We start from the raw sequence: 14549 nt of genomic DNA on the forward strand, positions 1-14549 counted from the left end.
AGGTGTTGCAAGAGCAAACTAAGCTCCTACTGCCTGCACAATCTTTCTTTCTTCATAAACTCACTTCATTTGTTGTTCTTTCCTCAAAAGCTGAGCTCAAAAATACAGTTTTAGGGAGAACAAATAAACCTCCATTGGGAACAGCCACTAGCACTCTGGCAATGCTCAGGTGTCTTTTCAGCTTAAGGAAGAGAAAAGAACAAGTATGCATGAAAAAATACAAGGCTTTTATATGTGGATCCCTGTGCATTTGAGAAACCTATATCTACTTATGTAATTGATGTTTTTGACAACATAACTGATGGCTAATATGTAGAAGATATGGCTGATGGCTGTGACCTTTCCATCCTACTCTGCCTGCGCACTGAGCAGTAGGAGTTTGAGGGGGAGCACACTCCAGAAGACAACAAGCACCCTGTGCACTGAAGGGTGACAGTGACATTCAAGTTAACCTGTGGTTAGGCTCTGCATGACAGGACTGTAACATTGTGCAGCTGCACAGCCTATTGCACTGTGTGGTTCCAACTGATGGGAGCCCATCATGTTTGAACTTGAACTTGTACAAGTTCACAAATGTGGACACTGTAGTATACAGACATAACCTGGAGCATTACTCCACCTTCCTCCTGCTCAAAGCAGGTACCACCACGTGATCAGACCACAGTTGTAAGAATTTTATTCAGTCTAGTCTTGAAAATACTCAAGGATGCAAAACTTTTTTAGGCAACCTGCTCCACTGGCTGACTGTCCCTGCGGTGAAAGAACTTTTTCCTTCTATGTAGTTGGAACTTCCATTTCAGTTTCTCATCATTGCTTGTCAGTCTCTCATCATGCATGTCCATGAATCACTCAATTTTCTCAGTTTCCCTCCTTGTAGGTACTGGAAAGCTGTCATTAGGTTGCACCAAACCCTTCACTTCTCTAGGTTAAAACAAGCCCAATTTCCACAGTCTCCCCATCTGGTTTCTGTGTTCCAACCATCTGACCATCTTGGTGGCCTTCAGCTGAATTTAAACTTATAAATATTTTTCCAGTACTAGGGAGGGCCAAAACTGAATGCACTATTCCAGATGTGGTTGAATGAGTGTGGAGTCAAGGTGAATAAGTGCTTTCCTCAGCCCTCTGGCTGTGCTTGTGGTAGTAGAACTCAGTACGCTGGTAGCAACAACCTCCACTACCATGAGCTGAGTACACAGTAACAAAAACAGTGTCTGCTTCCTACAGCTAAACGGCTTCTGGAACATCAGGTCCTCCACTGGATCACAAAGGTTAATCAGTTAATCAGCCCATCTCCCATGGTTTAAACTCAAATTTAAATTTGCATTTTTTGATTTTTTGTAATTTCAAGTTGGTTCTTCACACATTATGTCAATAGTCTGCAGTGTTTTCCTTTTCCTTGAAAGATAACATTATTTATTGTCAAGAATGTGTTTTTCGTTTTTTTTTTTTACTTTTATGCTGTGACTAAGAGCTATATGCACTCTAGGGCACATATGAATGATCCATTAATATATTGTTCAGATGTTTAGAATTACTCAGTCTAATGTTTTGTGCCATTCTGCACACCTGAGTTAATACATACCCCGGAGTGCTTTCCTGCTTGGTTACAGCACTCTCTACTACAAAAAAAACTGGGACTTGATTGCATCCATATATTAATCACAGTGGATGTTTACATAGAATGACTTCACTTAATTGCATAATGATGAAGAAGCCGGATGTACATAACTGTCTGGCTGAATGCCTGACTTAGGGAAAAGGAAGGCTTCCCACAAACATTTTTACATTTCCACAGAGGGCCAAAGAAATCATAGAAATGCTGGACATATTTTTTCAGATTGTTCAATCTATTTTTCCCCATGATATATGGGCATGCTTTGCTGGATCATATATACATATTTCAGAGAGTGGTTTTTGTTAATCTCCTAAATAGCAAATAATTCCTGTCTTTAATGAATTACATTAAAAGGTGAAGTGCTTAGTGGCAGGAACTCATGTAAAAGCACGATTAATCACTCTGGGGTTTTTGGCTCCAGCAGGCAGCTCCTTTAAGCTACTTCAGAAGGCTTCCTCCTTCCATTTAAGCTTTCTTTTGTTCTCCTCCTGCAGGACTTCTTAATGTTCATTTTTGGGCAGTTCTGTTTTTTGGGTTTTTAAAATAAATGGATATATTTATTTTTAATTTCTGTCAGGCATATGTCCTCTTGTTATTCAAGCAAAAAAAATGGGGATTAGTGTTTCTGAATAAATGACTCAGATGAATTACCATCACTCAGTTAAGAGTCACTTTACAGTTATACTTCAGGATCCTGTTTCTGCATATCTCCATTTTTCATGTTCTTATTGGGGTAAGGAAGTAGGAACATTTATACAGCACTGGACTGTGAGATGCACAAACATATCATGAAAGATGGAAAAATATTTTTAAATATGAAACTTCAGAAATGGTTATATTTGATGGACCAGACACTTGGAAGATTAAAAAAGAACTGCTCTGCCAGTGTTGTATTTTTGAGATCCAGGTAGTGATTGGTGTGCTGACTAATATAAATTCTCAGACAGGAAATACGACTAGAGAAATCTCATTTTTCCTTTAATATTATTGCATCTCCTGGGTGAGACTATTTGAGAAAGAGATACAAAACAAAGTTTAAAATGAGAAAATGCCAGGCTCATACAGAGAAAGATCTGATCTGTTCTGGTGCAAGAGCTGGTTTTAACTCAAGTCCCACATAGCTGATGAGCAATGTTTAGGAAACCATTACATACACAGATTGTTTTACTGCTCTGTGTAGTAGTGTAAAATAAGGGTTCCTAAAAAACTCCAGTGAAGCATGGAATAATACTAAGGATAAGAAACAAAAGCCTGCAACCTGTATATAAAGTAAGAGTGCTGTACGACCTCTTGGTGGCTATAATTACGTCTCCTAACTAGAGCGTCGCAGTACCATGACCTACAAAAACATCCAACGAGTAATTTATTCACAGTTATTGTCTTACGCTTGTACGTGGCTCCTTTCTCCCAGAGCGGGAGAACACAGCAGACTATCCTGACAGAAGGGAAGCAGTACAGAACTTTGTTCTTAGGAATTCAGGGGGAAGATGCTATTGCAGTCTGAACACAGGAATGGGCGGGAGAAAACTTGACATCTGTTGACAGCTCCGCCCCTGTGGGTCTGGGTGAAATTTTAAAGGCAGGTGAATAATGTAGGACTTGTTTCTGAATGAAAGCTGAGGTTTTCCAAGCTCTGCAACAAATGAACCTTCCATTGTGCTTGCTTCCTGTCGGAGAGTCACTTTGCTTTGAGGAAGTCTCAAGGCCAATTTCTGTTCACTGATTGGATAAAGCATAGCTTTTAAATTAGCTTACCGATGTAAATACTTATTATTACAGTTTTAAAATGCATTACAAAATTTTATGGGAAAAGTGAAATCTCTATTTTGCAGTGTAGTTTATTATACAGTATATATAACACAGAAGGTAAATCTTCCAGTATTCAAATATATTTATTTCAAAAAAATACCAATCTCAGAGGAGTTTTTTTTTTGTAAAATGATCTGATAATCGGGGAAGATTCAGAGGAAGGAGTAATAAACATTTTTACAAACATTATTAAAATTCTCTACCAATTTCCTTCTTTTCTTCATTTTTCTTATTTGATTCACCATATAAATTTTACTGTTTGTTGCTGCAAACTTTCTAGTCTTAGGTGTGAAAGAAATAGTTCTTTTTCTATAGTTGCTCAAAAGTTTCTCCTGCTAACATCAGAATACATATGACTCCAAGAAAAGCTATTTGGGTGTTGGTTACTAGATTACCATTCATATTTCAGTTTTCTAATGGATGCATCCATGTTTGCTCTCTAGCTCTGTCTTAATTTTACTTCACTGGTCAGTTCCATTTAATGCCAGAGTGTCCTCTGCTGTACATAGCAAAAATAGCAGTATGTTACAGATTCTTTCATTCATGGTGATCAAAAGGCAGTGAATAAGAAATTCTGTAGGGATCTGTGCAACTTATTTCAATTTCTCTGTCAAAAGCATTTTTGAAAAATCCTTTCTAGTTCCCCCCAAATCACTCATTCTATGGATGATTTTGTAAATAGAATTCACATTAAAACCTCCTAACATTCCCATCTCACCCTCACCAAAGTTTTTTGTTTAAAGCGAAGATTTCACTGAGAACAAATATTAGGAAAATTGCCCAAAACCAATCCACTGGGACACCTTCCCTGAATGTCTGATATGAAATAGGGATAGGAATTAAAAAAAAAAAAAAAAAAAAAAAGCTGTAATGAGTGGCCAATTCCCCAGAGCGCTGTGCAGCTCTTCAGAAGGACCTCGACAGGAGACATTGGCAGAGAGGAACATTCTGAAATTCAACAAAGGCAAATGCAGGGTCCTGCACCTGAGTGTTGCAGTGGTTTCCTGTCTCACCTATCCCAACCCCCTCAGGTGTGCCAACCTTTCCCCCTCCCCCTTTTGCCCTCCTGCCTAAGAGCTGTCCATCAATCTTAACATTCCAGCAGGGCATCGTGTGGTTGGCAGATGCCCCTCAGGTCTGGGTTCATTGGCCTGTCCAAGCATCTATCTCCCTTGAGCCTTCCCCTCCTCACACCTGGTTGGCCCTCACCTGTCCCTCCCCTCCCCCTGTCCCCGGGGCTTAAAAGGACACGAGAGCATGCAGCCAGGTGTCTGTCTGGGAGCTGTTACCACATTCAGAGGTCTACCATGCTGAAATCAGACTCTGGATTAAGACTCTACGACAGAACCCGCTTCTTTTCTCTTCACTGCCGCTTCAATCTTTTCCACCAGAGGTAAACTGAGTTCCTACTTTGCCTGGGTTTGTTCTGAGTGTCCAGCTGCAGCATCCAGCTGGCCAAAGGTATCTCTGCGGTGAAAACACCACAGCTGAAGCCTTTGGTCCAGCAGCAAGGCCAGACGAAGCCAGGCAGGACACACCCCGAAATATTTGGGGTCTAATATTTAATACCTGGGGAAGAATAACCTCAGGGACCAGGACAGGCTGAGGGCTGAGCTGCTGGAAAGCAGCTCTGTGGAGAAGGACCTGAGGGTCCTGGTGGACAACAAGCTGTCCATGAGCCAGCAGTGCTCTTGTAGCCAAGAGGCCAATGGTGTCCTGGGGTGCAATAGGAAGAACATTGCCAGCAGGTCAAGGGAGGTGACTCTGCCCCTCTACTCGGCCCTGGTGAGGCCACATCTGGAGCGCTGTTTCCTGTTCTGGGCTCCTCAGTACCAGAGAGACACAGCGCTCCTGGAGCAGGTCCAGCAGAGGACAACAAAGGTGATTAAGGGACTAAGGATTAAGGAAAATCTCTCTTCTGAGGAAAGGCAGAGAGAACTTGGCCCGTTCAGCCTTGAGAAGAGACAACTGAGAGGGGATCTCATCAATATCTGTAGGTATCCAAAGGGAGGGTGCCAAAAAGGCAGATTCAGGCTCTGTTCAGTGCTGCTGAGCAACAGGATAAGAGCAAACAGGCAGAAACTGATGCCCAGAAAGTTACACCTGGATATGAGGAAGAACTTTACTGTGCAGGTGACTGAGCACTGGAACAGAGTGCCCAGAGAGGGTGTGGAGTCTTCCTCACCAGAGATACTCAAGAACTGTCCAGACACAATGCTGTGTCATGTTTCAGGGATAACCCTGCTTGAGCACGGAGGTTGGACCAGATGATCCACTATGGTCCCTTCCAACCTGACCCACTCTGATTCTTTAAAATACTCCACAAATATTTTTGTTCATAACTAGTGTTCTACTGTTTGATGAGGACAAACTGGGTGTATAAAAGGTCATAGGAATGTTCCATTTTAAGGATGGATAGTTAGCCATTGTCAGGATGTCCTAAGAGTAAGGCATATGCATATTTTTCTAATTAATACACATGCAATTTTATAGAAAAATATTGACAACTGCAGTCATGATTATTAGCTACAGAAACAGGATTCAGGATAGACCTTAGGAGTTAAGGCAGATAGCTCTCTGAAATTGTCAGCCACTTGGCAATGTTTAAAGTAAGAAATTATGTCAAGTGTTTTTCAGATGGACAGCAGGGAAGGCTAGAAATGCTCACATCAAGATCAGGAATGCTACTCATGTTAAGTAGCACAGAGTACCTTCCCTGTTCAGAGAATCCTTGAAAAATGACTGAAGATGACATAAAAAAAATATAGAAAAGAATATAAAGGTAAGCAGACAGTAAATTTTATTCACTATTTCCAAAGTAGCAGAAGTAGCAAGAATGCAATGAAGCTTTATGGAGCAAAAACAAAGACAAAGCATTTTTGCACACAATCTTGTCAGTGAACAGTAGAATTCTGTCACTGATACTGGTAATGTCAGAAATCGAAAATAAAAAAAGACAGCTTTTAGAAAGGCCAGACACCTTTGTGGAGTATGTGTCTACCTGCAGATGTGAAATACCATATACCCAAGTGTATTGTAAGGAAGTGCCTGGGGCAGAAGAACCCCAAGTACCAGCACTGGAGAGCAGCTCTGTTGGGAAGGCCCTGGGAGTCTTGGTGGGTGACAGGTTGACCATGAGCTGGCACCAGAGGGATTCTGTCATGCATTGGGAAGAGCACTGCCAGCAGGTGGAGGGAGGGGATCCCGGCCCTCTAGTTGGCTCTGGTGAGGCCACATCTGGAGTGCTGTGTCCAGTTCTGGGCTCCTCAGCACAAGGAAGATGGAGATGGTCCAGTGGAAGCCACAAAGATGATTTGGGGGCTGGAGCATCTCTCTTACGAAAAGAAACTGAGGCAGCTGGGGATGTTTGGTCTGGACAAAGGAAGACTGAGAGGGGATCTCATCAATACACACAAGTATCTCAAAAGCAGGTACCAAGAGGATGGTCTCAAATTCTTTTTGGTGTTACCTAGTGACAGGACAAGGAGTAATGACCATAAAATAAAACGCAAGATCCACTCCAACCTGAGGAAGAACTGCTTTATGGTGAGGGTGGCAGAGCACTGGAACAGGCTGCCCAGAGAGATTATAGATTCTCCCTTTCTGGACACATTCCTGTCTAACTTGCTCCAGGTGACCATGCCTTGGCAGGGGGTTGGACTGGATGATCTCCAGAGCTCCCTTCCAACCATAACGATTCTGTTATTCTTAACCTGCTGGGTGAAAGAAACCGTTAGGCCTAGTTTGCCTTCTGGAGGCAAATTTACATTTGCGTTTTTATGTTATTTTCCAGAGCAGGACGCTGATAGACTGACCCCGCTCCTGAGGGATCCCGTTCCCGCGCGGCCCCGCCCCAGCGCGAGCTCGCGCTCGGCCGGAAGTGAGGGCAGGCAGGGAGGGGGCGGGGCTGCGCGGCTCCCCACGGGCCTCGGCCGCCGCCATTTTGTTGGCGCCGGGCGCTGCCGCCGGGGTGGGAAGGGCTGGGAATCGTCCGTCGGCTCCTCCCTCGTCGGGGCCGAGAGGCGGGGACTGAGCGCGGCCCGGCCGGGACGGGACGGAGCGGCGGGGCCCAACGCGGTGCAGCGATGTCGGCGTTCTCGGAGGCGGCGCTGGAGCGGAAGCTGTCGGAGCTGAGCAACTCGCAGCAGAGCGTGCAGACCCTGAGCCTGTGGCTCATCCACCACCGCAAGCACTCGGCGCTCATCGTTAGCGTGTGGGAGCGGGAGCTGCGCAAAGGTGAGCGGGGGGCCGGGCAGGGCCCGCCGGAGGCGCCCCGGGGCGGCGGGGCCGGGCGGGAGGCGGAGGCGGCGGCCCCCGTTTCGGAGTGCGGGGAGAGGGAGGGTCCGGCGGGGCTGCGCGGCCTGCGGGGCCGGGGAAGCGGGCGGGGAGAGAGCGAGGATAGGCCTGAGCGCCTGGGGAGAGCGGAACTGTTGGGGCCAGCGTGAAACGTCGGGTCTCCGTTCCTCGGTGACCGTGGGCTGGCAGGTGCTTCTTCTCCCTTTTTTTCCTTCCACTTCTCTCGCTCCTTTCTTTTCCTTCCCATTTTCCCGTCACTTCATAAAGAGATGTCTCTGAGGACGCTGCCCCTTGTGTTTTATCTCCCGTTTTTTAAGGAGAAAGGAAAGTGGGGAACCGGAAGGAATCCGGCGAGCCAGGGTTTTAGGGCTTTTTGTTGTCATTATTAATTACAGCTCTTTCAAGACGGAGCCTTTTTGCGTATTATTTGTCATCGTCTGTTGTGATGGTTAGCTGTAATACTATTTGAATTCCATGTCTACTCAGGTTTCCTTTCCAGAAACTGTTCTTGTAGGGCAGATGAGGATGGGAATACACTGAGGGAAAAGCAGTGTAATGTATCCAGAGTGGTTTTTACTTCCTGGTTTTGCCAGATGGTTAATAAAAATGTTAACATAATAAAAACGTAAGTTTCTTTAGCTGTGATTAGCGTGCAGACTTAAATGCTAATGTGGCTTTCCATTTAACAGGAAAGAACTTGCAGCTATAGACTGTGGTTCAGGGAGTGAAAGGGAGAAATGGCATATGAGGGTTTATTTGACCTGACTGGATAATAACTTGATCTTAAGTTGGTTCATTTAAGAAAAAGAAAACTCACTTACTGGAACTCTCCTTCGATCTACAAAATGATGCTGTTTTGTAGTAGCTTCCTTTGGAGCCTCACTAATATGTGGATCTTCAATGGGAAAAATAGAAGGCTCAATCTTTTAGACTAAGCAGAAAACAGTACTAACCCATTACAGGACTTAGGAAAGAGGAAGGAAACACTGAGTTTCATGTAATATGGCTACTGTGGTTTTATTAAAATACTCTTTTTCTGGGATTTGTTATCTTTTGAACTTTGAGGCATGAGTTAAATTCTTTTTTGTATTGACTGAAGGAAGACTGACTTGGTGACATTATTCCATCTTGGGACATAAACAATTTTCATTGTGTTAGTTGCAGGCTTGCTTTTTTTTGATCCAGGAGCAAATGAACAGATCTCCCATCTGTGTCTGAAACATTTCACATTTCTGGGCCTTCTAATCAAGCCCAGAAATGTGAAATGTGGTGGGCCCATTAACATGACTGTTCGGAGTTTTGAATGATACCAGGAAGGTATCTTAAACTAATTTAAATAGACACAGAGTTTTGGTTGCTCATCTTAATTATCATGCACAATATTAGTTCATAGTAATCTGTGATATTAATAGGCAGTGCTTAACTTTAACTTTCCTCTTGTGCTGGTTGACTAACTGGAGAAATGAAATCTTTGAAACCTGGGTATTGAGAGGCAAGGATAACAACTTTCTTTTGAGCTTTAGGTGAGAATAACTGCCATAATTTGTTTTGTTTTGTTTATTGAAGTTGTTGTCCTGATTTTGCTGCTTCAAAGTAAGATTTTGGTGTGACCTCTCTTCAGATGTCAACCTTCAGGGGTCTGTGGAAGTCATATGTGAAACTCTGCCTGTGCTAGGAGTAGCTTATCTGCTTTCAGGGTCCTGACCCTTCTGGGCTTTTAGGCCTATGTGAAATGTTTCGTTTTGGAAGATCAAAAGCTTCATTTAAAGCTGCCATAGTTAATATACACAGGATGTATTTTAGTTTCCTATTTCATATAATAGCTGAGCTTCATAAATGCTAGCTTGCATTTACCTGATACTAACTTCTGGCTAATTGCTGCACAGATTTGTAAGATGGTGCCTAATCCCCAAAGGTGGAAGTAGTCATCTAAGCAGACAGCATGGGAAGGACGAGAGGAAAACAACTGTCCTGTGGTGAAGTGAGTGCATAAAACACCACAAAGTAGGATATTGGCAGTGAGGCCATAACTAGAGTAAGTCTAAGGCTCCTGACTTGCCTGTCATTCAAACCACAGAAACAGGATTTCTCTTCTACCTGAGAGGAAAATTACCTCTATTTGGGGAATATGGATATCAAAATTATTGACGTTGTCAGCTGTTACTGCTAGCCAGTAGTGTCCTGGAACCTTGAACCTTGCCTTTCTAGATTTTATTTCCTTTCATTGTATCCCCTTTTTTATTGTCACCCCCCTCTCCAGACCATCCTTCCAGCCTACTGCTTTTCAGGAACGTTGTATAACTAGTTGGGTTGAACACAGTACAATGACATTGTTTTTTTCTGGATGCTTTCAGTTTTGGTAAAAGATCATTTGCATCGATGAGCTTTCATGAGCCTTTCTGAACATGTCTCTAGCTATTCATAAAGTCCTAAGATCAGAGCTCTTTCTTTCCTGAATGTTTGGTTCTGATTCTTCTATATTTCAAGTAATCTTTTTCTTTATGCCACATTGGACTAGAGGTGAAAAGATAGCTTTTCAAATCTGCCTATAATTTAGACAGCATAAAATGTTAGTGACTTTCTGTTTATTTGGATTAATTGGCGGTGGTCAGGTCCCATACTCTGGCATCCCTATGGATCATCAATATGCCTTTGTGTGCAGGTTTTCTTGAAAAGCGTGTACAGAGGGAAATGATCCTGCTTCAGCTAGATTTCAGAGGTATGAAATGTAATTCTCAAAGTTAAATAGTTAAGTACTTGGGAGTCATAAGCTTATTCAGTATTTAAGTAGTACTAATTAATTAACTTGTGATTACCTCAGTCATTTTAAAGAGGCAACTGGTGGGCCCATTTAACCCTGTGTAGTTTTGTGTATCCATAAAGGGAATGACTTACAGGGTTTCTTTTTAAACTGAGTAGTGGCATAATATACAAATTTGTTGTGTAAGCCTGCAGTCACTGAATGGCTGATGGGAAACCCCTTAGGAAGAAACACCTTTGAGTAGGCTCTTCTGAGATGGAGTCTCTTGAGAATTATTTTTTGTTGTTTGCAAGTCAGGTATGTTCTCTTGCATACATCTTTTGCTCCCTGCTTTCAGGAGGCTCTGCAGCTGTAGAGATTTGCTACGTGTTAGTTCATTTTTTGAAATTAAAAATTTCAGTTCTGTAATTCAAAGGATCTGCCTTCAAGGGTGAACAGTAACTGCCTGTTCAGTAGGCTTCATATGCAGTTTGCTGTACTTGGTTAAAATGTGCTCTTTTTAAAGGAGAAACCCCAAAATTGCTAAAGGTTTGTAATAGGGGACTAATTTTGAGTTCCAATTAGTTGTCCATATGAATCTTTTCCTGTCATCTCATTTTCTTTTACCTTTTCCAGGTTCAGTTCTGTCACTTGTTAAGTATTTATTTTGTAGTGATATTTTAGTAAGCACAGAATATTCTGAGTTGGAAGGGACCCACAGGATCATCATGTCCAAGTCTTGGTTCTTCGCAGGACACTGTTGTATTATCTTTAAACCTAATTTCAGATTCGAGTATCTGTTTCTTCAGGGCCCACACAGCATCTCAATGATAAGTCAGTAACAGAAACTGATGATCATCCCCCATCCTCCTTAATCGCTTGACCTCTTGTTTAGGCTGTTATCTGTCACCCCACCCGTGTCACACTGATCACTCTCTCCCCTGCACAGCTTATCTAGGTCAGTAGACTCATTGTGTATTGCCTTTAGGAGAGCCACAGTTGTGTAGGTACATCTGGGCTGCTACAGGGAGATGTATTTCTAGTGCTTGACTCTTCCAGCTCACCTGCTGTTCCAGTTTATTACGTTTTTTCTTTGGTTTTTTTTTTCCTGGTGTTGAAATCTTTCAGTGGTGTAAGAAGCTACATCTTTTTTGCTTATTTATGGTTTGTCTGCAGCTTCTTCTACTGGGACATATGCTGCTGCTTGGGTCCTCATCCAGTATAGCTGTTGCATTGATGAAATATGTTTTTCTGAAGGTACTGGCTGTTGTGGCAGCTGCTGAAATTTGGAAGATAGAGGATTTTAGTAAGTAAATTGAGAAGGCCTAGCAACACTTTAAGCATTAGATTTGAAAGTTGTACTACATCTGAACTACTCTAATACTTAGCTAGCTTGGAGCACAATTACAGCCAAAAGTGGTTGCGATATATTGACTTGGAGATGGGAAGTGGATCACAGGAAACAAGTTCCTGGATTAAAGCAATTATTTTCTGTACCATGTAGAGTAGTTTTTTCTGCCAGGAGAAGGAATCTTTTCTTTCTGGTGATTGTAAGATTGTTTTACTTAGTGGTGGTATAGTGCCATTTTCCAATGTGAGAGAATAAATAATTTTGGTTTCTTTTATTTAAAAGAAGCAAAGCTATGGCTTTTGGATTTCACTGGTTATGCCCACATCAATCTTCTCATCCACACCAAAAGGTTTGGAGGGCAACAAAAAGGCAAAACTTCAGATGAATGGGTGTTGTGGAGCCTAGTTAGGGAAACTTATTTGCTGTGTACATGATTTACAAAATGATCTGCAGTTAGGAGCAGCAGAGTGGCAATATAAGAGCCTTTTATTTAAAACAATTATATTTGGGTTGTGTAGTGTCAAACCTGCGTGTCTTTTACCATTCTGTTTCTGAAAACTTAAGTGTAGGGTGTTTTTATCATCCTGAAGCTGTTGTTGCAGTTGATTCATATCCATCTTGGCATTTTACCAGCCAGGTAAGGCAATGAAAGGAGTTGGTTTGTTTCATATGTTCAGGTAGTTCAGGATGCACTAAGTGCAGTGGGAAGCCTCTGCAGTGTAATTATGTTGGAATGGTTTCCTTGGTCTGTGACCAGCTTTCTGGCATTCCTGTGGTAATTTGATGCTAGTGGCCGTATTCCCAGCAGTGTCTGTGTTGTGTTCCCTTTGTTACTAGTCTCCAAACCCAGTCAAAATACTTGGACCCTCAAACCTTGAACACATTCAATGGGCAATCCCATTTCCCTCTTTGAAGAGAAAACATGGCAATTATCAAACCTTGGTAAATTTAATTCACCAGGTGACTGCACAAGGTGGAATGCTTAGTTTAACCTTTTCTTAGTAGAAGGTTAATGAATTTTAAGGTTAAGGGCTTGTTGTACAATGTGCCTTTTGTGGATTATGTTGTCTTTAAACTGTCTTTTCTGGTGGCAGCCTCTCAAGAGGCTTTTTAGAGGCTTTTTAGAGTCATATTACCAAAGATGCTCTGCTTAATCAGCTTGCATAAAAACCCAGGTTAGCTCTCCACAGTGTGAAGGATCAGTGATCTTGTACTCAAGTTTCAGTGCTGCTTGACTTAACAATGTTTGGTCTTGTAATAAAAAGCCTGAAAACTTGTCAGGTATTTACAGAGATGTCATGAGCTCCTCTTGCAAAGGGGTGAAGCATGCTGTGAGAAAGTGTCCCAGAGATTTTGGGAGGAGTGGTGGCACTCATAAACTCTTGTGCATGTGTACAGACTAATTCAAAAGCAATTTAGCAAAGTCTTTATTTGAATCCATACTAGAGAACTTGAGTATGCTAATGAAATGTTTAGGGCTGATAACTTTTGTGAGATTCTAACATACTGATGCTTACTGTTTCAAACCCTTCTGTTAAGTGGTATTTTCCTTCAAGGTCAGTTGACACAGCCGAGCTGGCCTGCAGAAAGCCACAGCCTGATGTAACATTTTCAGATGCTCAGTCAGTCTGTACACTTTGTAGTGGGATGTAAGTGAAATCTCTTATGCTTGTGTGCTTTTCTGTAGTTTCTTCTAGTATATCTACAACAGCAAATATGTTTTGGCTCTAGGTGTAAAACAGCATGAAACTAATGGGCATGTTTCTAGCTATCTTGATGGGAGCTCAATTTCAAATGCAGGAGGTAAACCTGGAGAAGACAGGTGATTGTGCTGACTTTGATTGTCAGGGCTGATCTTGGTGAAAACAACTATTTACTGCCTTTCAGGGTAAAATGCTGGTTACTTGCACTAAAGTGGTGGCTTGTCAGTGTTAAGAATTCTCTAAGTCTTATGGATTAAAGCAAATAATGTCAGGCATCAATACTGAGCTGCTAGAGAGCCAGGCATACCTAATGGACTAACAAAATGCATTACTGAGAAGAATGAATTGCCAAAAACTAAGACTTGATAATGTTGTCTCCACTACAGATATCTCAGTATGCTAATTGTTGGTGAAATGTCATTATTATCTGAAGAATATTCATTGGCATTTAAACATGTCAGATACATTTTTGGTACAGACATAGTTTCATTTGCAAGGTGCCAATCTCGTGTATTCTGACTGAAGATGCTTTAAGAGTACTATGCATAATATGGCTCTTACACCAACCAGCACTGTTGATGTATTAAAATACTTCAGAATCCAGTGCTTCAGGGAGCTACTTTGGTGGCTACATGGTGAGTTTAGCTGCAACAAGCAGAGGAGTTATGTGAACACTGCACAGAGCTTCTGAAAAGATGACTCAATCCAACACGGATGATTTCTTGGCAGTTTTGTGTTTGCAGAGGGTACTGTTGGTACAGAGATGGCTATTTGTAACACTGTTCATTCTGCAGTGTGTGTCTTTCAGATCCTTCTTCAACCTAGGTTCTTACAGGTTTTCTCTTTTCATTTTCTTCTGACAGTAGGAATGCTTTTGCTATTAGCCTTGCCATGTGTTGAGGACCTCCAGAATTGTCTGTTTGATCCATTTTGATGTTCTGAGATTTACCAATACCCCAGGCTGGAGAGTGAATTTCACTGCTACTGAAGAGAGATGCTCTAACATAGTTCTTTCTCCAAAACAGATCTATTTGA

General features: G+C 42.2%; 1 protein-coding gene across 4 annotated transcripts in view; it reads left to right on the plus strand.

Moving 5' to 3' along the window:
- Positions 1-7343: 7343 nt before the first annotated feature.
- RPRD1A (regulation of nuclear pre-mRNA domain containing 1A) overlaps positions 7344-14549 on the plus strand; it is a 43682-nt gene continuing 36476 nt past the window's right edge. For 2 of the 4 annotated variants that reach the window (XM_054649093.2, XM_054649180.2), the window contains exon 1: positions 7344-7660. In XM_054649093.2, coding sequence (XP_054505068.1) covers positions 7510-7660 — 151 coding nt within the window. In that variant the 5' untranslated portion in view covers positions 7344-7509. The remainder of the gene's footprint in view (positions 7661-14549) is intronic. The other 2 variants (XM_054649334.2, XM_054649024.2) reach the window with 2 other exon arrangements.

This window comes from Agelaius phoeniceus, chromosome 1 (assembly GCF_051311805.1).
Source record: "Agelaius phoeniceus isolate bAgePho1 chromosome 1, bAgePho1.hap1, whole genome shotgun sequence".
Taxonomy (NCBI): Eukaryota; Metazoa; Chordata; class Aves; order Passeriformes; family Icteridae; genus Agelaius; species Agelaius phoeniceus.